At 38.1% G+C, this 21,998-nt stretch overlaps 2 protein-coding genes across 3 annotated transcripts in view; both read left to right on the top strand.

Moving 5' to 3' along the window:
* aplp2 (amyloid beta (A4) precursor-like protein 2) overlaps positions 1-7,747 on the top strand; it is a 52,836-nt gene extending 45,089 nt beyond the window's left edge. For both annotated transcript variants that reach the window (XM_053320521.1, XM_053320520.1), the window contains exons 14-17: positions 1,622-1,704; positions 2,900-2,977; positions 5,090-5,245; positions 5,538-7,747. In XM_053320521.1, coding sequence (XP_053176496.1) covers positions 1,622-1,704; positions 2,900-2,977; positions 5,090-5,245; positions 5,538-5,639 — 419 coding nt within the window. In that variant the 3' untranslated portion in view covers positions 5,640-7,747. The remainder of the gene's footprint in view (positions 1-1,621; positions 1,705-2,899; positions 2,978-5,089; positions 5,246-5,537) is intronic.
* Positions 7,748-9,749: 2,002 nt separating this feature from the next.
* On the top strand, positions 9,750-21,672 carry st14a (ST14 transmembrane serine protease matriptase a). The gene is made up of 19 exons (XM_053320783.1): positions 9,750-9,791; positions 12,337-12,496; positions 13,508-13,638; positions 13,765-13,835; positions 14,418-14,584; positions 14,698-14,733; positions 15,007-15,241; positions 15,793-15,935; positions 16,021-16,124; positions 16,234-16,346; positions 16,441-16,577; positions 16,688-16,792; positions 16,928-17,035; positions 17,131-17,244; positions 18,312-18,434; positions 18,645-18,828; positions 20,042-20,313; positions 20,664-20,800; positions 20,918-21,672. Exons 1-19 carry the CDS (start codon positions 9,750-9,752, stop codon positions 21,074-21,076), a joined length of 2,541 nt encoding a protein of 846 aa, XP_053176758.1. The 3' UTR covers positions 21,077-21,672.
* Positions 21,673-21,998: the final 326 nt, after the last annotated feature.

The following is a 21,998-nucleotide window of genomic DNA, read 5'->3' as shown; positions in this document are numbered from 1 at the left end:
AGAAAGACTCCTCAGCCATGTGTCCGCCATCATCCCCTATTCAGTGCATTAGTCAAAGCACCTTGCTTAATTATTCCCCCCCGCCCATGCACTCATTCCCCTCATCAGTCGCCCTCTTCCTGATAGGAGCTGTGTGATTTAGTAGCCTTGTCTGAGGCTCAGTGTTTCCACTGCTGACCCACACCCCGATCTAAATTGGCCTAATTTGTTCTCCCAGGAATGTGTTTACCTGTGTTGTCTGATCTGGTCTTAACCTTCTGGTCTGACTCAATATACTGAATAAATGGAACACAATCCACTAATTGTTGAATCAAAATATAAGTGGATGCTGAACCTCCCCTGTTTTATTTTTCCAGAGAACTTCTATATTTGCTGTTGATTTTGTATTTTACCTGTCAAACCTATAGTAGTGCTGCAACTAATAATTATTTTCCTTATTTCTCCCATTAAATCTGTAATATTCCGGTCTATAAAATGCCAGGAAATGGTGAAAAATGCCCACATTTCAGTAGCTACAAACAGTTTGACATTTCTGCTTGGTAAAATGACTCAAATGATTTATCAATGGTCAAAATTGTTGTCGACCATCTGCCGATTGACTATTGGACTAATGGACTTATTGTTTCAGCACTTGTTCAACCCATGCACATGAGGTCACATTGTTCACATAGAGTTCACTGCTGTTGTGTTTTTTGTGTGTCGCTGTGGCTGGCTGCAACACTGTCTGTGTGTCTCTGTGTGTGTGTGTGTGTGTGTGTGTGTGTGTGTGTGTGTGTTTATGTGCACCCTGCAGTACCATCTGATAACCTGCCAGAGTTGCTGATGTCACTGCTGCAGAGTGAGGCCTGAAAACACACATCATTGTCCCGTGCTTAATCCAAAGGCAATTGTACTAATCTTAAGCGTTTGGTGCCGGCTGACCTAGCAGCATCAGCCACTAGCAGACAATAAGCCTACACAAGACTCACTGCTGCTGCTGTACATTGTTCAGGACTCGGCCCTAACTGCCTCACTTGCTCGCTCTCCTCTCAGCTGTTGATTTATTCATGGGATATCTGGTGTGTGTATTAATAGATCCCTACGTCTATTTCAAAACCATCGGTCTAACATGCATATTTGACACTCTGGCCCAGTTTTTTGGCTTAGCCGCTTACTTGCTAATCATCTGTTAAAATCTCAAGAGACTGTAAAGGATTTGTAGATGAGGAACTTCAGTTGATTCACAGTTTTGACCATGAAATTGTAGATAACTTGAGGGATTCAAAATGCCAGTATGAGTCACAGTTGTTTAGAGGAATTCGATTTTAGTGAGTCAGTGCACATCGCTGGATGTTTACAGAGGCATCACAGCTTTATGCAAAAACACCACTTTGAGAAGGCTTTGTAGAAAATGTAAGGTTAGTGTCATGTTGGCTTCACAGTGCTCACACTGTGCTGAGTGGAAGAATGGGCTTTGTTGTCATCAGTGCACTAAAGGAGACTGAAGCGACAAGAGGGCGTAAAAAAACAAGAGCTGGGATATCTATGTGCAGCTGTCCACCATCAATACCACCATCCCTGTTTGTTTGTTTGTTCATGCTGCTCTGCTGTTATTGACTGTGATCCTTCACCTTCCTCACAGGCTCCGCCATGTCTGGTTTAGATGGTCTGATAGGTACTGAGGAAAAAATCATCAACAGCAAACCCAAGATCAGCGACAATGTGGTAAGAGCCCCATTATCACTTCATTAATCTGTTTGTGTTTCGGAGCTTCTTTTTTTCTAACTTTCTAACTTCCTTTACACGTGAACTGAGAGCAGCACTGTTAAAGCAATAAATGATGAAGATTTTAAACCATATTTGCAGCGTTAAATATTCTCTTGACAGTTTAATTTCACTACCACAAACTCAGGACCAGGCAAATGTGCTCATGATTGAAAAATAATGAGTACATATAGTACAGCCGCTTTCACATGGCTCTCTTAAGTTCAGCTTCTAATGAGTCAGATTATTCCAGTAACTATGTTGTCATAGTTACAGCTAACTCACACTCGGCTATTTGCGTGTCCCCTCTGCCAAAACCGACACTCATTCAGATCAACTCCACACTTTGTTAGGCAGTCATCGCATGCTACTTTTCTTTGCCAGACGGACCATTCCTCCTTGTGGATTTTTCTAGACGATGCTTGGCTGCTGAACGAGTGCTGTGTTTTGCATGCTAATCCAACACCAACCACAAAGCTGTGTATTTCTTGTGTGTGTGAATATGAGTCATGCAAGTTTTTTTTTGTTGTCGTTGTCGTTTGTTCTTTCAAATGCATGCATGTTTCTTTTGTGGAAATGCTCATTTTCTAAGACTGAGCAATCCGAGGTTAAAAAAAACAAACACTCAAATGATAGTGACACTAGGAAAAAAAGTCTCCATCTTGATTATCTTTTGTAAGAAACTGACTCTGGACTGCTCTGTCTCTACAAACAGCAGATTTTGTGTCAGCCTCCAGAACACACCCACTTCCATTCACAGTGCTTCTTCTTCTTCTTCAGATTAGAGCTCTCAGTAATGAGTGACTGTGTAGAGACATGTTAACTGTGTGCCTAGAAGACAGTCTGTTGTTGATGCTTGCAAAAAAAAAACAACCTCACCCTCTCTCCTTCCAGTTTTGTACGATTAAGCTCCAAGTGTATCATCACCCAAATACAGATAATCTTACCAGTTTACTTCGCTGCACATTCACACCTTCTTGCTCTCCACCTGCCTATCACTCCCTTTCTATCTGTATCACACACATACACACAATCTCACACACATACACACACACAATCTCACACACACACACACACACATACACACACACACACACACACACACACACACACACTATGGTGAGTGTAACATGGGCTCCCCTGTCTGTGTTGACAGGTGATTGATGAGTCTCTGGATGTTAAAGAAGTGGTTTACAGTGCAGAGAGAGTCAGCGTTATGCATGATGATGAGCTGGTGAGTATAGCAGCGCCCTCCACAGGGCTCTCTGGGGAACTGTAGTTATCAGTAGTGGGGTGAAAGATGAAAGAGGTAGGGAGTGGTGTAGCGAATTAAAAATCACACCATTGGAACAGACTCCAAATCCCCTCTCTTGTTTTTATTTCATTTTAAAGTTTTCTGTTCAGGCTAATACATTTTTGGTTATTTCTGCATGGATGCATGTTTGTTATGTGAATGTATCTGAATGTACACATTTGAAAATCTGAGTTCATAAGATGAATGTGAATCCACACAAACTGAGTGCTCTCAGTTTATGTGTAAGAATGAGCAGAAAATAACTCCCCCCGGTGGCTGTCTACATATGAGTAGTTTGTTTCATATGTGCCATATTACATTGTGAAGATGAGTGTAGCTGACTGTGGTTGTGTGTATACACCGAATTAGCCAAGATATTACACGGTCTTCCACAAAGACACATTTTTATGCATGCATACACACTAGTCACAAGTCAATCATGTCCAATTCTCTCCCAAAAAGGGATTTAGTCCCTGTTTCACTGTGTTCTTTTATCAAATAAAATAGGAATAAAGAGCATTTGCATAACTCAACATTTATATTCTCCTCCAGTTGACTTATCTCACAGTTTGAAATGATTTTAAGGCAATGATAAACATATTTTTCCCTGTTCACAGATTAGAGCAGAAGAATCCAATTTCATTCATAATAATTGTATATGTCCTCATAAATAAATGAGTAGCTTTATATGTTACAGGGAAATTTTAATATGTGTCAACCTGGGCGCTATCTATTATTATGACTATTATGACTATTGATCACAGTAACAACTTACTCACCACCTCCGTTGTTAGAGATTTGGAAAAACAGACTCCAGCAAGAATAATATTGATCAGGGCGAGGAGTGTGAGTCAGCTACAGATTCGGGAGAAAACAACAAAACAAAACATAAAATTAACTCATCCTGAACAATATTGTGCAATTATGTGTCTGACTGAAAGTTAACACAACTAGTGTTGCCTCAGAAACACCTGCAGCTATTGGAAAAAGCTGCACAGTATAGCAGATCCACTACCTGGTCAAACTTGGCAGCTGCTATATTGTCAGGCTTGCTGTCGATGTAGTTTGTGTGCATCTCTTGAAAATAACATAGAGCAAGTAAATGATGATGGGTCAATGACGCTTTTTTGTGTCCATATGGTTTGACCAAATTTAAAGGGGTTAAAATTTGAAAATAAATGTATGAATAACTTGGATGCAACCATAGAAACTTTGTAACAAATAATTCAACTTGCTTAAAAACACTCAATTCTCAATAAAACACCATATCAACTAGTTTGGCATGATCTTACATTATAACTTTTTATATTAAATAAAGCTAATGGAATACAATTATTTTACATATTACATTTAATCTGGGGAATCGTGTAAACCAGGGACCAGTTCAATTTTTTTTTTTAAATGAAGTAATTATTTGTAGTACATTTAAATACACTGTGGGTTTTCAGGAGCATTCAGTTTTAGTTTTGGTTTAAAAGAATGGTGCAAATGTCATTTCAAATTACTTTTAAGACAATATTTTAATATATTTTGCTCATCCTTTATATGGTAAAGGAGACTCAAGTTTTCCAGGGAGTCCTTGCTCTCTGACTGCTGCTTTTCCAAAATCTCTGGTGAGGGAAATGTAATTATGATCAATACTCAAAATGGACAAAAATATGAGAATAAATACCAGCAAGATAAATACTTGAATTGCCCTTTAAAAATGATTTATACTTTTTAGATGACTGGAGCATAGTTTTATCTAAGTTTATTATTTAATAGCATGATAACAACTATTTAAATGTCTACCTGTCATAAACAGAGAAAGTGAATGATCTAACTACTGTATAATGTCTTTATTACTGCAGCCAGAGCAGCTTAATTGTGTCTCTGCTTGTGTTGCTACAGCAGTGGTCACCTGAGTTTGCATGTATCATCTCTTCACTGTCTCTCTCTCTCTCTCTCTCTCTCTCTCTCTCTCTCTCTCTCTCTCTCTCTCTCTCTCTCTCTCTCTCTCTCTCTCTCTCTCTCTCTCGCTCTGTCTTACTCTCGCCCATTCTCACCTGTTAGGAGTCTTACCGCCCCCTGGGAGAGGACTTCAGCTTCGGGAGCAGCGCACTGATTGGATTGCTGGTGATCGCAGTGGCCATAGCAACCGTAATTGTGATCAGTCTGGTGCTTTTGAGGAAGAGGCAATATGGCACCATCAGTCATGGCATTGTGGAGGTAAGAGAGTGGCTATTTGCTGTATTACGTGGAGATTTGGACATGGAGTGTAAACCGAACACACAAGTACTCTCATATAACTGCTATCCATCTTATACCAAGTTTCAGATTTAGATTAAATTATCATGTTTTATGTAAATGGAACACGGGGCGATTGCCAGCCAAATTGGGTTATTGCAGCTATTTGCATAGGACACACACAGCATGTTGTGCCTTCTTGAGAGGAGTCATTTAATTCAACTCGCTCTTGTTGAGGTCACCCATTATGAGCCATCCACTCTCTGTCTCACAGGTCGACCCCATGCTGACACCAGAAGAACGCCACCTCAGCAAGATGCAAAACCACGGCTACGAAAACCCCACCTACAAATACCTGGAGCAGATGCAGATCTAACCAGAGCCTACAAGGGGGGCGCTGTGAAGTCTGACAGGGGACGGCAATAGAGGGGGAACATACTACTGACCAATAACATATGATGCTATTGTTAAAATCATTTTGCATACATCCAAACTCCATTTACTGGTTTGTTCAAAACAATCCTTAAATAATGCTACTACTTCTACTACTGCTACTATTGTACTATAGAGCTCTTTTTTGATCATGTTTCTTTTGAAAAGGTGATGTATCTGCTGCCATTTTGCATTATGGAAAATGTGATCCTGCAGATTTTCTCTGTAATTATCAATACAGCTATCTCAGATCAAGATGTACAACATTTCTTCAGACATTTAATTTTATTTTTCAAAAAGTGAAAGGCAAATCCAGCGAAATTTAAATGTTTTTAAGTAGCCATCATCAAACCGGCAAACCAGACACTACGCCTTTGTTTTACCATCAAGCAAGTGTCACTCATGCAGTTTCTGATGGTTTTTTTATTTCTCAAAAAGAAATTGGTGTTTTTATTTTTTGTTATTTTTTTCCTCTCAATAGATTGCTTGTATATGAAGGTTCTTTGTACCGATTAAAATGTATAGTGAAATGAAAACAAATGAGAAAAAAATGAAAATCACGGTTAATTTACTTTATGTTCTTTGTTATGATAACAGACAAAAATATACATACAGTTTAAATATATATAAGAGTAGATGTTTTTATTCCACCTTTTTTTCCCAGGGAAGAGGTTACGAGTTGGTTTTAGGGTTCTAAGATCAGTGGTCATGGGTTGTGTTTGAAGGCACACTGACAGAGAGAGATTTGGGGAAAGGTGAAACGTGTGCACAGGCCCCCAGCTCAAACACATCACACAAAACCTACTCTGAACTCTTACTAAGTGAATGTGATAACTTCCCAATATATTCCCTCCTGCACACACACACGCATACACACACACACACACACACACACCTAAACAAGATTTTATCAATAGGGAAACCAGATAAATTGATAAATGAAATAATGCCTATTGACGTGTGTTACATAGTTGAATGTATTGTGGAAGCTTTTTTTCCATACTATGTACCTGACAGGTTCCCGCTCGGCTTTGATTTTAATGCAGTGTCACATACACACATGTGACAGTGCGCCACGACATGCCACAAACTGATAATATATTGTTGCTTTTTTGGGGGGGTGGGGTGGGAGGTTGAGGGCAGTTGTTTATGAATTTTTTGCACAAATTATCTGAAGCAAAAAAAAACGTACTAGACAAGCTACATTGCAGACATATTTGGTGATGGTGTACACACATGTTACTGGAGCAGCTGTTGGCTTTGCTGGTCATGAGGCCAAGAACAGTCTGATTGATCAAAACAGGGCTGATCCGCCACCAGGGGGCACCAAACAAAGCAAAAAAAAAGATTTTGGGGCATTTTTTTAAACTAATCTCAATTTAGCAATAAAAATAATTTTGGAATTTGAACATTGGGTTTAAGGCCCGCCCCCAAAAGGCTCTGTCAGGCCCTGGATTAAAGACACCTGAGACAACTTGGAGCTGGAGGGCTGTGCAGGCAAACAGAGACACACAGAAAGGCAAGGCTTGGAGAGCTGGTTTCTGGAAAAAAGAATAAAATAAACTTGTGTATTTTTACAGGTAGAGAATGACACAAACAAGTAAACTGAATCCTAGAATCCTTTTCTCTCTCTCTCTCTCTCTCTCTCTCTCTCTCTCTCTCTCTCTCTCTCTCTCTCTCTCTCTCTCTGTCTCTCTCTCTCTCTCTAGTATTGTCTTTGTATGCCTGTATAGTTGATGTTGCAATCATGGCTTTTTTCTGGAGGATTATCTGTGGTGTGCATTGTTCTTATATGAAATTATATGATATATATTTTTAAGTTTGTTTTCTTGTTTTCTATTTTTTCTCTTCCTGTGACAGTATCTCTGTATGTGACTGTCTCACTATGCACCCAAATGGCTTCAATCTTGTAACTGCCTGCTTGATTGTGGGAGGGGACAGGGAACTAATATAATATGCATATTAGTGATTTAAAACAAATTTTGATTGACATCAATGGAAACAGATTTATGGTTACAGGGGGGATACACATCAATAAACTCACAACTTCCAAATGGCTGTGTCATCTTTTTATTTATTTATTTATTTAGATAGATAGATAGATAGATAGATAGATAGATAGATAGATAGATAGATAAATAACAGTGGTGGAAGAAGTATATTAAGATCCTTTACTTAGCCTGAGTAACAGTACCGATACAGAAATGTAGAAATACTCCATTACAAGTAAAAGTACTGCATGATAAAGTACATGAGTATTATCAGTTTGATAGTAGTTAAAGTATTGTAGTAAAAGTAGTGTGACTGATATTATGTATAAATAATAATAATAAACTTTATTTCTATAGTTTCCATTTTGTTACAAGGTGCTTCATATGATGCAACGTACACCACTGAAGCAAAATAAAATGAACCGAATATCATACATAAAACATGAATAGATGAACCATTTTTTAAAAGGAAAAAAACGCAATTACACAATTAAAATACCAGCGTATCCATATGACATCATTAGACTAGGCTATTAATAGTGAAGCATCAGTGTTAGAGCAGCATGTTACTGTTGTAGCTGCTGGAGGTGGAGCTAGTTTACACTACTTTATAGTTAGCTAGTTTAGTCCAGTGGTTCCCAATCGAGGGGTGGGGCCCCTCCAAAGGGTCACCAGATAAATGTGAGGGGTTGTGAGATGATTAATGTGAGAGGAAGGAAGTAAAAACAAAGTTCTGATATATATTTTCAGTTTTTGGACTTTTTCTCTAATCTTTGATTTATTTAACATTTATTGTAATGAAACCATGTGAGAAGTTTAGAGGGAAAAATCACTATTTGGTGGAGCTGTTAACAACTCATAGACATCTGGAGTGTGAGCCTGACTATGTCAAAAGGAAAAAATGCTGGAAAGCACTGGTTACATCTTTATCTGTATCTTTTCATCGGTGTTGTATTTTAAAAGTTAGTTATGTTAGGCTATTCATTGTGTCAAATCTTCATCTAAAAATTAATTAAAATTGTTAAATAAATGCAGTGGAGTAGAAAGTACAACATTTCCCTCTGAAATGTAGTGTAGTAGTAGAAGTATTTAGTTAAGTAGCATCATAAACTCTATTAAGTAGGTAGGTAAATGCACCTGGTAATTTTCCACCACTGAGGTTTTGTACCTACTTGTGTTGTCAAAATCCGATGTTTAGGGAGATTAATAAAGTCTCTAAAGTTACAAATTGGAGATACTGTATTGCATTATCACAGATTAGAGGAATTTAGGGGATGCCGTTTTCTTAAACAGAAACCTGTGACTCATCATAGACGTAAAAGGATGAGATGGGGGTGATATAGCAGAGGTGAATCATCGTCAGATAAGATCACATGACTGATACTAAAAATAGGTCGTATGAAACCACCATATCATCCAAAACACTCAGAAATTAAACTGCTTTTGTCGTTTATCTCAACAATTTATTGAAATAGATAGAATAAAGTGTATAATCCCCTAAATGCTTACAAATGACTACTAATCGCACCATTATTATTATTATTTTTAGCCTATTATTATTATTATTTTACCAATAGATGATATGGAATAGTAAAGTATAATACTAATAGATAATGGTACGGTTTTTAATGTACTACACTTTAGTAGTCATTCTGAATCACTTCTCGTAAAAGGACACAATCAAAACGTGTTTTTCCATCTTGGCAGGTAAACAGGAAGTGAACAGGTGTGGAGACACGCCCGCAGAAACCCGAAGCTCCCGGAAATCCCAGTTTTTAGTTTTTAGCTGTTTCGTTCAGTTTCCTTCCGTTGAAGTCAAACAGGTGGTCGACATATTGTAGCCTGACGAAGAAAAGCCCGTCTTTCAGAAAAAACTAACTAGCATTTTTAACACTTTTTATTGTGCGTAAACTTGTTAGATTTGATCGGGTTTTTGCGCGCAGGTGGATTTGGTTTTAGAAACGCAGGATTCATCATCAAGGTGAGCAGGCCTGCAGGTTCACCTGGACGTCTGAGAAAGGGAGAGGAAACATTTTTAGTTTAATTTCAGCTTGGACCCACTGATGGATTACATGGACAGTGGACTGAGATACAGCCCTAACTCGGTAAGTAAGGAACTTAATTCTGTATTTCTGTACAACCTATACACACACACACACACACACACACACACATAGATCATTCGATGTAGATTAGATGATTTCTCTGCTTTGGATTTGGTGTTGCCTGTGTGACACTGACATCAATGTCACCTTTATTTTTCTTTAATTACATTAGACATAAGTAAACAATAAGTGAACCTAACTGCTAAAACAGATTAAATAAATTTTGGCTGTTGATAAATGAACCATCCCATATTGACATTTATGTGTCACTTGTGTTTTCATTCTTCACATAGCCTACTGTTCAAACAAGTTTGTTTCACTGCATACAATCACAACCGGGCTGTTATATAACCTCAAACTGCTTATGAACAACATCTAGTCTGCTTAAAAATCAAACCAGGAGACTTGTTGGGAGAGCCTTAAAACGGTTTATCACCATGTATAAAAAAGCCCAAAAGTGTCACCTTTTTTTTTAGATGAATGAATGCAAAGGGGAAGTATACAGTACAATAACATTTCTAATTTGCATCTGGATAAGAATCGACATTGTGATGAAACTGAAATGTCATCCAATTATAAAGCTGTTTTTTAAATATCTCTTGTTCTTTGGCTCAAGGATTTTGGGGATTGTCCTCTTATAAACGAGCCCTATGTGGCTTTACCCACCTCAGTATTTCTTCTAATAACTAACCGCAATAAGATAGTGTTGGCGCCTTCTTCTACATGCAGACTACATCCAAAAACCCTCCAACTTTAACCACTCTCAAAATTTCAGATGAAACCTAAAGAGTATCTGTTTTTGGCTTAATCCTGGGCTTCATCTGTGAGGGTCCTCAGAAGACCACTGTAGGGCCGACAGTCTGAATTCCTTCTGTCATTCTGCCCTGTTGTGACTTGTTTCACCGAGTCCTTCTCTTCTGTAGACTAACATCCAATCCAGACTACCCCACAGCATCACAGCATGGTCGTAAATACAAGGCCATATCTGGAAAATGCCCTTCAGGATTTCACTTCCAGGGCACAAGAGAGCAGATCATTTAATATCATATTATCATTTAATATTATATCATATAATGAGAAAGATTCATGTTTCAGTTGTCCTTAAGAATTATACGCAAACTGCAAATTAAAGACTTGCAAAATGAGGTGTGAAAATGTACGGTCAGTAGTTTTGTGTGGATGTTTTCTGTTTATTGAACCACATCAACCACTCGTACTAACTGAGAAATTTGCTTACAAGCTCATTAAAGGTTTATGCTTCAATTATGAAGCTTCACAAAGATTCATGTCTTACATTTCTGATGATATTGAAGCTGATTTACAGCCATGAAAACTTCAACTTTTGTATGAAGAGATGTGGTGTTATGACTTGTTTCCCATGTTACTGAATTTAGAATACTATTTTCTTTTAATTAGTAGGCTTCACTTAAAAAGCCCCTCAGGCAGTGAATGCATGATGCATGTAATGTTTGGGTAATAAACAAGACGAAAAAAAAAGAAATAGAGAAAACCAGACTATTCCACAGTCACTGCAATGAATGCTGTGAGGTGACAAATGTAAAATCTTATGTTTGAATATAACTCTTGTGTGGAGGTACAGGTACTACATTTTAATGCTTGAGTTGTTGCAGGGCCCTCAAAGGTGCACTTTAATTTGTTCTTGTCATTCAGCGTGAGTAGCTTTAAGCGGACAGAAAGAAAGTGTTACCCTCGGATTATAAAGTAGTTATTGGTGTCACAGTTTCACACTGTAGGTGATCTTCCTGTTAGCACCTTGTAATTGTCATGTCACAGTCCTAGCAGTGTTTTTTTTGAATCATTTGAAACATTTCTTAAGCTTTTTAAAATGATTTTTTTGGTGAAGCACAAAAGAAGTCCAGTGTTTTTAAATTTGATACTACAGCTCAGCAAGCATTCACAGAAACTTGTTGTCTTCCACTTCAGAGCTCCGAGTGCTTTACTCCCAGCAGGTTTGACAGGATTTTACATGGTGAAACCTTTGCACTCTCCCTCAGTGCATGAACACACAGGCACACACACACACACACAAAAGAGTCATTTCTTAAAAGTAACCACAGTGATGTGACTCATACCTTAAGCTTTTAATTCATTAGTACAACCACACACCGCTTGTATTGTTTGAGTTTTTAACTGAAATTTAGATAACATTTCTTTCTGGTGGAAAGCATTTTATAAAAGATGTTGATAGTATTTCAGAGGAATGTGTTGCACAGTTTATCTGATTGAGAACCAATTTCTATAGGTCACTAAGACATTCCTAAAATACAGGAGAACCTACTTGCTGTCTGTCACTAGCACTTCTCTTTAGTTGATTACCTAATGTACTCAGTGAGAGAAAACCATAGCTGTTTCCTTTGTCTTATTTCAACATGACACAATAACCAGCAGTGCCAGTAAATGGATGTCCTCTTGAGTTTTGCAACCTCTGCAACTCTGTGTTTACAAAGTGGAGAACACGTCATTATCCCTCAATGTTGTATATTGATCATTGATTCATCCTATCAAATGTCCGTCTGTCTTCCAGAATAAAGAATGGGACACCAGTGTTCAGTTCCTGCCAGCCTCAGATAACAAAAAGCTTGAGAAGAAAAAGGGTCCGGGAAAAGCTGGAGCTGTGATCGGCGTGTTGATCTTTGCTGCTGTAATCGCGCTTATGACCGGTCTGCTGGTCTGGCATTTCCACTGTAAGTAACACCTTATTTTAATCAGTTCAGGCAGAAGATCATGGACAGGGTTGGACAAAATGTACTTAAAGTATGTCACCTAGTTACAATATACATACAGACTTTGCCCCAAGTACAGCTGCACCTCCTGCTGCAAAATATTCAGATGTTGAAGGGAATGGTCAAGATTATACAATCAACGTAATGCCAACATGGACAAAGATGAACAAGTTAATCATTTTAAATGTTAATTTCAGTAACTTGAAGATTATGTACAGAGTTAGAAATGCCTGCAGTAACTTACAAGTAACCTACATTGGATTCACCTTTTGTGTCTTGGTAATTTAGTGGCTAATTTTTGAATATTGATTGTTTACATTGTCTTATCAAACTGTGATACATTTTTATCTGTCAGACATTTTTTGCACTGAAAGATTGTGGTATTTTCCCAATTTGTTACTAAAAAAATACATAAAACAAGCCCCTTAGGTCACAGTAATGGCAGCACTAGCATCTTAGCAGAGAGACACACTGTTTTCTCTCCTTAAGATGGGGAAGGCAGCTGTCTGTGGTGTTTTGGGGAAAGCAGGAGTCACTATAATAACGGGGGCGGATGTTTGTAGAAAAGCAATCCAGTATGCTAATTCCACATGCTGTAGATGCATTAAGTTAGACTTTATAGGTGTAGAGCATGTATGGTACTGAAGGCTTAAAGACTATCCATGGAGGACAGTTTCTTCAGAATTGGGGTAGCATCATGCATCAGACGGGTGTATTCATAATACTTTGATCCTCCTTGGACAAGCTTCAGTACACATGTTAAGCGTAAGATTCCTGAGCACTTTCTCTACACTGATGAGTTAACCATTGATAAATTCTCCAAAACAGTGACAAACAAAAAAGTCAAAATAAGATGAAAAAAAAACAAAACCCTTAAAAAAACAAATAAAAATCTAAATAAATTGAACTCTTGTGCAGTCAAAGTGTGTGGAGGTGTGTATCTTGACTTTTTTTTGTATGCCCCTACTGAAGTCCGTAAAGATGTTCGGGTCAAGAAGATGTACAGCGGCTCCATGCGGATTACCAACCAGGTTTTTGATGACAGCTATGAGAACTCCAACAGCTCCCAGTTCAAGGCGCTGGCAAAGCAGGTGAACGCACAGGTAAGACTGCTGCTCAGACTTCCACAGCTCTTTTTTTTATCCTTAAAAAAATGTCAGCAGTTTGTTTTTTTGCCTTTTCAAACAGTCTTCATTCATGCTCTGTTGTGTTCTTCGTGTCTCTCTCAGCTTAAAGCCATCTACACTAAGAGTCCCCAGCTGGCCAAATACTATGTTGGTACTAAGGTTCAGGCTTTCAGGTATGACAGTGAAGTTTTTTGTATGTCTGTGTGTTTAGAGAATGTCTGAGTGCTTTTTTAAAGTCATGTATTTCTCCCTTTGTTATTTGGTATTTGCTAGTTGCAAATGTTTGCATTGGTAAATGAGATGGACAATAACTGTTCTGGGCTTTTGAATTTCATTTCCAATTTTCATACCCAAAATACCCCAAATCAGCAGGAATTTAATGTTACTCTCAGTAGTTTTGCTCCAGTTCAGTTATATCGGTAATAAAAGTATTGAACCACTGCATAGAAAAAGAAGATCTCTAAGCATAAACATGTAAAAATCGAATATTGTCAAAATAAAATGAAGACCCTCCATTGAGCCCTGGAAGAATTTATTTTCACAACATGTTTTAGACCATTTTTTAAACATCGCTGTAATAAGAAATGAGGCATCATATCGCGTTGCTATTGACATCACTGTCCAATTTACAGTAAGAGGCCAATATGAGGGCACACGTGCATATATCTAACCCTTCCAGTAAAGTTTTTTTTGTGTTTTTTAACGTAATCTGAATATTATATTAACTATTTCATCTTTGTCTCATTTCTTCCCAGCGAAGGCAGCGTTATTGCCTACTACCTGTCTGAGTTCAGTGTCCCTGTAGGCCAAGGGGCATCTGTGGACAGCGCCATGACAGCCATCGACAAGCTGGTGGACAAAGAGCAGCGTAGCCTGTACAGACCTGGCAACTCTCTGGTCCTCGAAGATGTGGTGTCCTCAGGTAAAGTCAGAGCCTAAAATACTGTCACCTGTGATTCAGTACATAATCCAACATACTGTTTTTTGTCAGTATCCTCAACTAATTAACATCTGTGTTCTTGTTTTATCTCACAGCACTCGATTCTCGCATGTTTTCAACGTCATTCAATGGTAAGTATTCAGATTGCATTTATCATTTACTTTTCTAGACAACCCATCTATACAGTTGGCTTTTTACCTAACAAAAGTGAAGAACTGTGTCATCTATATCCTTTTAGAAAATGATATTTTTTGACTGACAATTCAAGGTAGTGTGGTGATATTGTGTATTTCTCATTGTTATCCATTATTTTGAAATGGTAAATGCAAGTGGTTCTCTTACAGGGTTTTCTGTTCTTACAAAGCTGAATCTAAACATCATTAAAATGTTGTTGTCTGTTTCAGACTTTTTGAGGTACTCTGAACATACAAGGAGGAATAAGATTGGGACGATAGAATCCCCCGGCTTCCCCAACAGACCTTATCCTGCCAACACCTTTATGCAGTGGCAGCTGAGAGCCGACCCCGGCTACGTCGTCAAGCTTGAATTTGACACGATGAACCTGGAAGAAAACTGCAAGAATGATTTTGTCAAACTTTATGACTCCTTGGTGGCCATTGAGAGCCGCGTCATGGACGAGTGAGTTTGCCCCCTCCCACCTCAAAATGCAGCTTCAAGTAGATAAATAACTTTTCTGACTTCAGCACTCTTGATTTATCATTTACCTTATTTTCACAGAGTGGCCATGAGCAATTTAGCTGAAAAATTGAGAATGTGATTTCTTTTCTTAAACAAGAATAAAATGTAGTCAGAAAGCAGTCTGTATTTTTACAATGTGCATATCCTGTTGATAAAAGTGGCAATTTAACAGTTTCCCTGAGAAAAAAAGAGATACCCCCCCCCCCCAGGATTGTAGCTTTTAGTTTGTGATTAAACTTATTTCATTTCAAAGCAACCTGTCTTGGGTTAAGAGAGTAAGATAGGATGTATGTTGTTTTCGGGCAAAGGTAGCAGGAAGACCCTAAGAAAAAAGCACTTAAAAATTCACATTTGTTTTTCCATCATTGTAAAAATTCAATAAAAAATATGTTGTTCTTGAATAAGTTTAATACTACAGTGAATAAGCAATTAAAACAAAATGTAGCCTGGTGCAAAAAGTTATGTTTTTTTTCATTGTGTTTGTTCTACAGGATGTGTGGGTACTACTCACCCAGTGAACCACTGACCTTTCTGTCTTCTGGTAACGTCATGCTCGTAACTATGGCCACGAACGAGAAGAAGAATTTCCCGGGCTTCAGAGCACAGATCTCACAAGTTCAACGTGGAAGTGCAGGTAAGAAATAATACTTATGTGAACCTCTATCTAAGAATATTTATTTTTATATATTTATTTATTAATGCTAACACTTTTTAAACAGGTACAACATGTGGTGGCCAGCTGACAGGCAACAAAGGCGAGTTCACTTCTCCCAACTTCCCGAATTACTATCCACCACGAACTACATGCCAGTGGTCGATCCAGGTGAGACGATGGGACTTTACCAAACCATGTCATACCTTTGTTCTGCTCCACATATGATCACATTACTGTGTCATTTATTTATCTTTACCCATCTCTGTCAATCATTAAGGTCCCAGTTGGTAAAGCGGTGAAGGTGACGTTCAAAAAGTTCCTCTTGTCAGAGCCCGGACAGGAAAACCGTAAGGACTGTCGCAAAGACTACGTGGCGATAGACGGGAAGAAGTGAGTCTTTGCCTCCTGTGTATAAAAAAACAAAACAAAAAAGGGGATTGGATTACAGAGTAGACACATCATTGTTTGTGTATTTAATCCTCAGATTTTGTGGAGAACAGCCTGATGGGACGGTGACAGAAACCAGTAGCAGCAACACAATGAACGTGGTGTTCTACTCCGATGCCTCCTACGTGGATCGAGGTTTCAGCGCCGAGTTTGAGGCCATTGATATGAAAGATCGTAAGTAGTGGCAGTTTCTCCTAGATAGCAATCATTTCTTGACATCAGATAAGTCTATCTCAACATTTCTTTAATTCTTTAATGCAAACACTTTATCTTGTTATCCATAGCTTGTCCAAAGCAGTTCCAGTGCAAAAACCAGCGCTGTATAAAGTTGGCGCTCAAGTGTGACGGTTGGAACGACTGTGGAGACATGAGTGACGAGTTAAATTGCAGTAAGTATTATTAACTCTGAAGATACTCACGATTGATTATAGCTGCTGTTTTAATTACACTCCACATCATTACACAAAATGAGTTATATATGTAATATTGCACCAGTAATTTTTTTGAACTGTTTTTTTCTCTAGAGTGCAGTTCAAACGATATCAGCTGTAAAAATGGGTTGTGTAAGCCCATGTTCTGGAAATGTGACGGTGTCAATGACTGTGGAGATGGCACAGATGAGCTGAACTGTGGTAAGTCCTCTTTATGTCTGATGGAGGACGTATCGTAAATGTTTCTGCCTGTTTTCCTGTACCATTCACATGTACTTTTTTTCTTTTTTTATAAGGTTGTAAATCTGGAGAGTTCATGTGTAAGAATGACAAATGTGTCTCTGAGAAGAAGCGCTGTGACGGCACTAACAACTGTGGAGATGGGTCAGATGAGCTGGGCTGTGCAAAAGGTGAGACTTTTCTCCTAAAATGTAATGATATGGCATAAGGTCAAAGCATAGGACACTAAATCTGGTACTCAGTCTTTTAAAAAAAATCATGTTTTTCTCATAACAGGCTAAACAATGATAGGGGATAGTATCTTGTTAGTGGCAATGATTTTTGCTTTACAGTGTCATCAAATCACTTGTGTCATTTTATCCATCAAACAACTGTGGAAAAGGGGGTTATGTTAAGCACTCTAAGGCATTGTGAAGCTTTTTTACCTCTTTTAGTGAATTATTTTGGTGTTACAGCACATTAACTATATGGTTCAGTCCCTGTGTTCATCAGCCCTGTTTCACACAGTAGCAGGCAGCTGTCTTCAGCATAAAAAGCTGTGATAAAACCACTATAACCTATCTGCCAGCACCAAATATCAGACAAGGGGAAAAACTTTGGCAACTTGCTAGTGAATGAAGGAAGTAGAACATCAAGCAGCTCCAGGGTTTGATATGTTTCTCAGGATTTGGTTTAAATTAACCCAGAGCTAAAAGGAGATTTTTTTAATTTGTCAGGGACGGTGCATATTAATAAACATATCTGTAAATATGCCAGAATTAGCCCAAAGGCTAGTTTTCGTCTGTTGTCCCTGGCCAGGTGTGAGTTGGCAGCCTAAAATCAAGAAACAGATTTAAAACATTATAAGACAAGCGAGTTACAATAAGTATAAAACACAGAGTGACATAAGCAGCACACAGTAAAAGCAAAGCAAACTACAACAGAACAAAGCGACACAAACAATCTAATAATCAATTTTAGATTAACATTCAGCAGGTGCTCAAAAACATTTCCAAAAGTTGCTCTATATGTACTGGATTTGTTAACATGTTAGTGATTTAAATAATGATATTAAACTGACTTCAAGGACACTTTAAAATACTTGAAACTGTGGTAAAAATGTGAGATTATGTTCAGTTTCTGTGGACACATTAAAATAATACCTAATTATGGCAAAATTAGTAGATTTTCCTCTTCACTGAATTGGTTTATACAGGGTCTGTTTCATAGTTTTGGTTTCCTTCCTCTCTCTCTGCAGGTGGTGATGTTACCTGCACTGATCTTACATATAAATGTAAAAACAAAAAATGCATCAGTAAAGTTAACCCAGAATGTGACGGGACACAGGACTGTGAAGATGGATCTGATGAGGAGAACTGCGGTATGTTATCAAAAAAAAAAAAAACCTGTCTGGTTACATGTACTATACCAACTTGTGACATAGCTTGTGTCAGATTGAAAGCTAGTTATTATCTCCTTCTGCATTGTGTAGATTGCATGACTAAACAGCTGTGAATTTCCACTAGCTTCTGGCAATGCGGCAAGCTGTGACAAGTGCAGCCCTCTGACTAATTGATTGTTTACCCTGCAGACTGTGGGAGGAGTATGTTTAAGACGTCGCGTATTGTCGGTGGTCAGGATGCAGAAGAAGGGGAGTTTCCCTGGCAAGTCAGCCTCCACGTCAAAAGTTTCGGTCACGTGTGCGGAGCGTCCATCATCAGTCCACGCTGGCTGGTCACTGCTGCTCACTGCGTGCAAGATGACGGCAGGACAAAGTAACTTTATTCAATTTTATGTACTCACTGGCACTTAGTCATGGTATTTTCTTTGCTTAGTCAGAATTCATACTCACAATCTTATCAGAATTAATAAGGTGAAGTGAAATCTGAAATCTTATTAGCAGCTCAGCCACTTTTAGATTAACTGGTGATCATAACATCTTCATATGCTTAGCTGAGGCTATTATTCAAAGAGAACTGATATAGGTGAATCATTGATTTTCTCTGTGAATATGTATTTTTATCCTGGCTTTTTAGCCAATTATTGTGTCCAAGTGCTGCAGAGTTTTTCAAAGCCTTAAATAGTCTTAAATACAATTAACACAACAGCACTAGAGATCTCTTAACCTATTCTATAGTTCGAAATGATTGCTGATATATTCTGGTATGCTGCTGGCTAATCCTTATCTTAAACAGCAGCCCACTGGTTAAGACATCTCCCTACTCTTGCCCTATAATGAAATTAAGAAAAATTAAAGCTGATAAAACTTAAACATGTTGGAAAGAGTCTAGTCCTTCTTAAATTATCTGACTTGTTAGGACAAAACAATAGTGCAATAGTTATGTACTGTACTAGGTACTGTAAACAATTTGTCACATGAAAAGTGAAACTTTAAACCTCTGTGTTTTTACTAACAACACAGTGCTTGGATGCCGGCAACCTAATAATTTAACAGGTCTGAAACCTGAGATCATGCATGTGTTCCACCACTGTAAAGCAACATTTAGAGATTGGCAATAAAACTCAAAAACAACTTAAAATAAATATTATACAATAGGTTGCTATTTTTCTTTCTGGGCGTCATTATTGCCTTTTAATAATTGCCTTTTGGATTTTTTACAGACCTGTACAAGAATGATTTAATTATAGAAAATAGAGTCTTTTCATTAAAGTGGTTAAAATATACGCCACACAATTGCAGTGTCCACAGTTTGATTCAGTCAGTGGGGGAAATAAAGCAGAAATCATGATATGGCTAAATAGTTTATGGCTCTACAACAAAATAGACAGTTATAGTATATTTTAACACCAAAGCATTACATTAAATTTGGATTCAGCCTTAAATCACCACTAATTCTAAATTACACTTGAAACACCTAGTTTTCCAAATACTTTCCAATGTGACGTTTGTATTATATTGTGCCTGTTAATGGTTATCAGATATTGAAAATTAATTTTATGTTCTCTTTTCACATGTGTCATCCTCAGATTCTCTCAGCCCGGCACTTGGGAAGCTTACCTCGGCCTCCACGCCCAGCAAAATGTTGGACGTAATGTGGCGAAGAGGAACCTGAAGCAGGTCATATCCCACCCTAACTACAACTCCTACACCTACGACAATGATATAGCCCTGATGGAGCTAGACAGTCCTGTCACATACTCAGATTACATTCAGCCCATCTGCTTACCAGCTGCCCAACATGACTTTCCAGCTGGTAACACCGTGTGGATCACGGGATGGGGCGCCACTCGGGAAGGAGGTGAGCTCTCTCTCATGAATATCTGCAGCCTCATTTCTGTGATTTTACAGATTTTTTTAAAAATTGGTTCTCAGTTGTATGCTGACTTTTAACAGTTTGCTTAAATGTTTTCATTGTGGTAGCTTTATATTTTCCTATAGATGAATGGTATGTGGTTTCTAATATAAACCATACAACTAAATTCTGAACCTGTCAATAGATACAATAATTTTCTGTGATGATGAGCTGTTGTTATTGGAATTATATATCTGTGCTTTGATAGGGCCACAATCAGCCTTGCATCCCCGATCTCATGATGTGAAACTTAGACCTAAAGCTTGATGCTGTCGTCTTGTGTTTGTGTGAATCAGGATTTGCTGCAAAAGTGCTCCAAAAAGCCCAGGTCCGTGTCATCAACCGCTCTGTGTGTAATACCCTGATGGGAGGGCAGATCACATCGAGGATGTTGTGTGCTGGAGTGCTGAGCGGAGGAGTCGATGCTTGTCAGGTAATTTGATTTTTAAGGGGGAAAAACAGAAATGATGACACACATGACACACACACCGAGCCCCTCTGTAGTGCTTCTATGCTCTAACATATGTAACTGTGCATTTCTCTTTGTTAGGGAGACTCTGGTGGTCCACTGTCCAGTCCACTCAAAGGTCGTAATTTCCTGGCAGGAGTGGTGAGTTGGGGTGATGGCTGCGCTCGCAGAAACAAACCTGGTATCTACACAACAGTGACCAAATACCGTGGCTGGATAAAAGAGAAGACAGGAGTGTAAAACGATGAGAAGTGGTCAAGGAACAAGACCAAAGACATGAACATGGATTGATGACAAGTACTGTAGTGCAGATCGGAAAAATCCCACTTTGAATTTCCTCTGATTTGCCTCTACGTCCAGTTGTAGCAGCAGAGGAAAATGCACCGTCTGCTTGAAGAGCAATTGCAACACATTTTAATGACCACTGTGATCTTATGAGGGTGGGGATAATGAAATGTAAATATTGTTTTATTTTTGTTTGGGGTTTTTTGCTTTTTTGTTTGTTTTTTGCTGTTGTTATTTTATTGGAGAATAATGTTATATGCAGCATTGGAAATAGATTTTTAGGTGTGATTGTTACACATATACTCTGAACCATCATATGAATTTCCCACCATTTATCCTTGTTGTCTTTTGTTCTTAAATGTATAAATTAAACAAACAAGACAGCAAGCTCAATCCTTCATACCTCCTATGGTTTGGTATCTTATGCATTTACTTTAAAATGTTTGTCCAACAGAGATTACTGAGTGCACTCCTCACCTTTGTATGCAATAGTCTGATACTTCATTTTAACAGATGTGAACAATTATGAATTTGACATGACTTTTAGTCTATTCACCACTATACCAGTGTCATCTATCTCAACTCTGTAAATCTGTATTTTTAATGTATTTTAGATGTTTTTAAATAAAATATTTCTTCTCCAGTATAATTCAATTTTCAGGCACTGACATTTATAACTTTAACTTTATTTCCATTGCACCTGATCATTTATTTAGATCTCCCTTTTTACAGAGCTGTGTCTAATACTATGCATTTCCTGCATATAGGGTGCCGTTTGTAAAGTTGCTCACACTAAAAACATTTTTTCACATTTAGTTTCAAACAGTGTTTAAAAAAATGGTGTACATTTTTTAACATCACCTTTCACCACAGCAAT

The sequence above is a fragment of the Scomber japonicus genome, chromosome 6 (genome assembly GCF_027409825.1).
Source record: "Scomber japonicus isolate fScoJap1 chromosome 6, fScoJap1.pri, whole genome shotgun sequence".
Lineage (NCBI taxonomy): Eukaryota > Metazoa > Chordata > Actinopteri > Scombriformes > Scombridae > Scomber > Scomber japonicus.
This window is presented reverse-complemented; position numbering and strand designations above follow the sequence as displayed.

Excerpts from the sequence above, each read along its gene's own strand:
- st14a (XM_053320783.1), top strand. The coding sequence starts at position 9,750 with ATGGATTACATGGACAGTGGACTGAGATACAGCCCTAACTCG. Across the intron at positions 14,585-14,697 it reads CGAAGATGTGGTGTCCTCAG|CACTCGATTCTCGCATGTTT; the intron begins GTAAAGTCAGAG and ends TTTATCTCACAG. Across the intron at positions 16,578-16,687 it reads GGCCATTGATATGAAAGATC|CTTGTCCAAAGCAGTTCCAG; the intron begins GTAAGTAGTGGC and ends TGTTATCCATAG.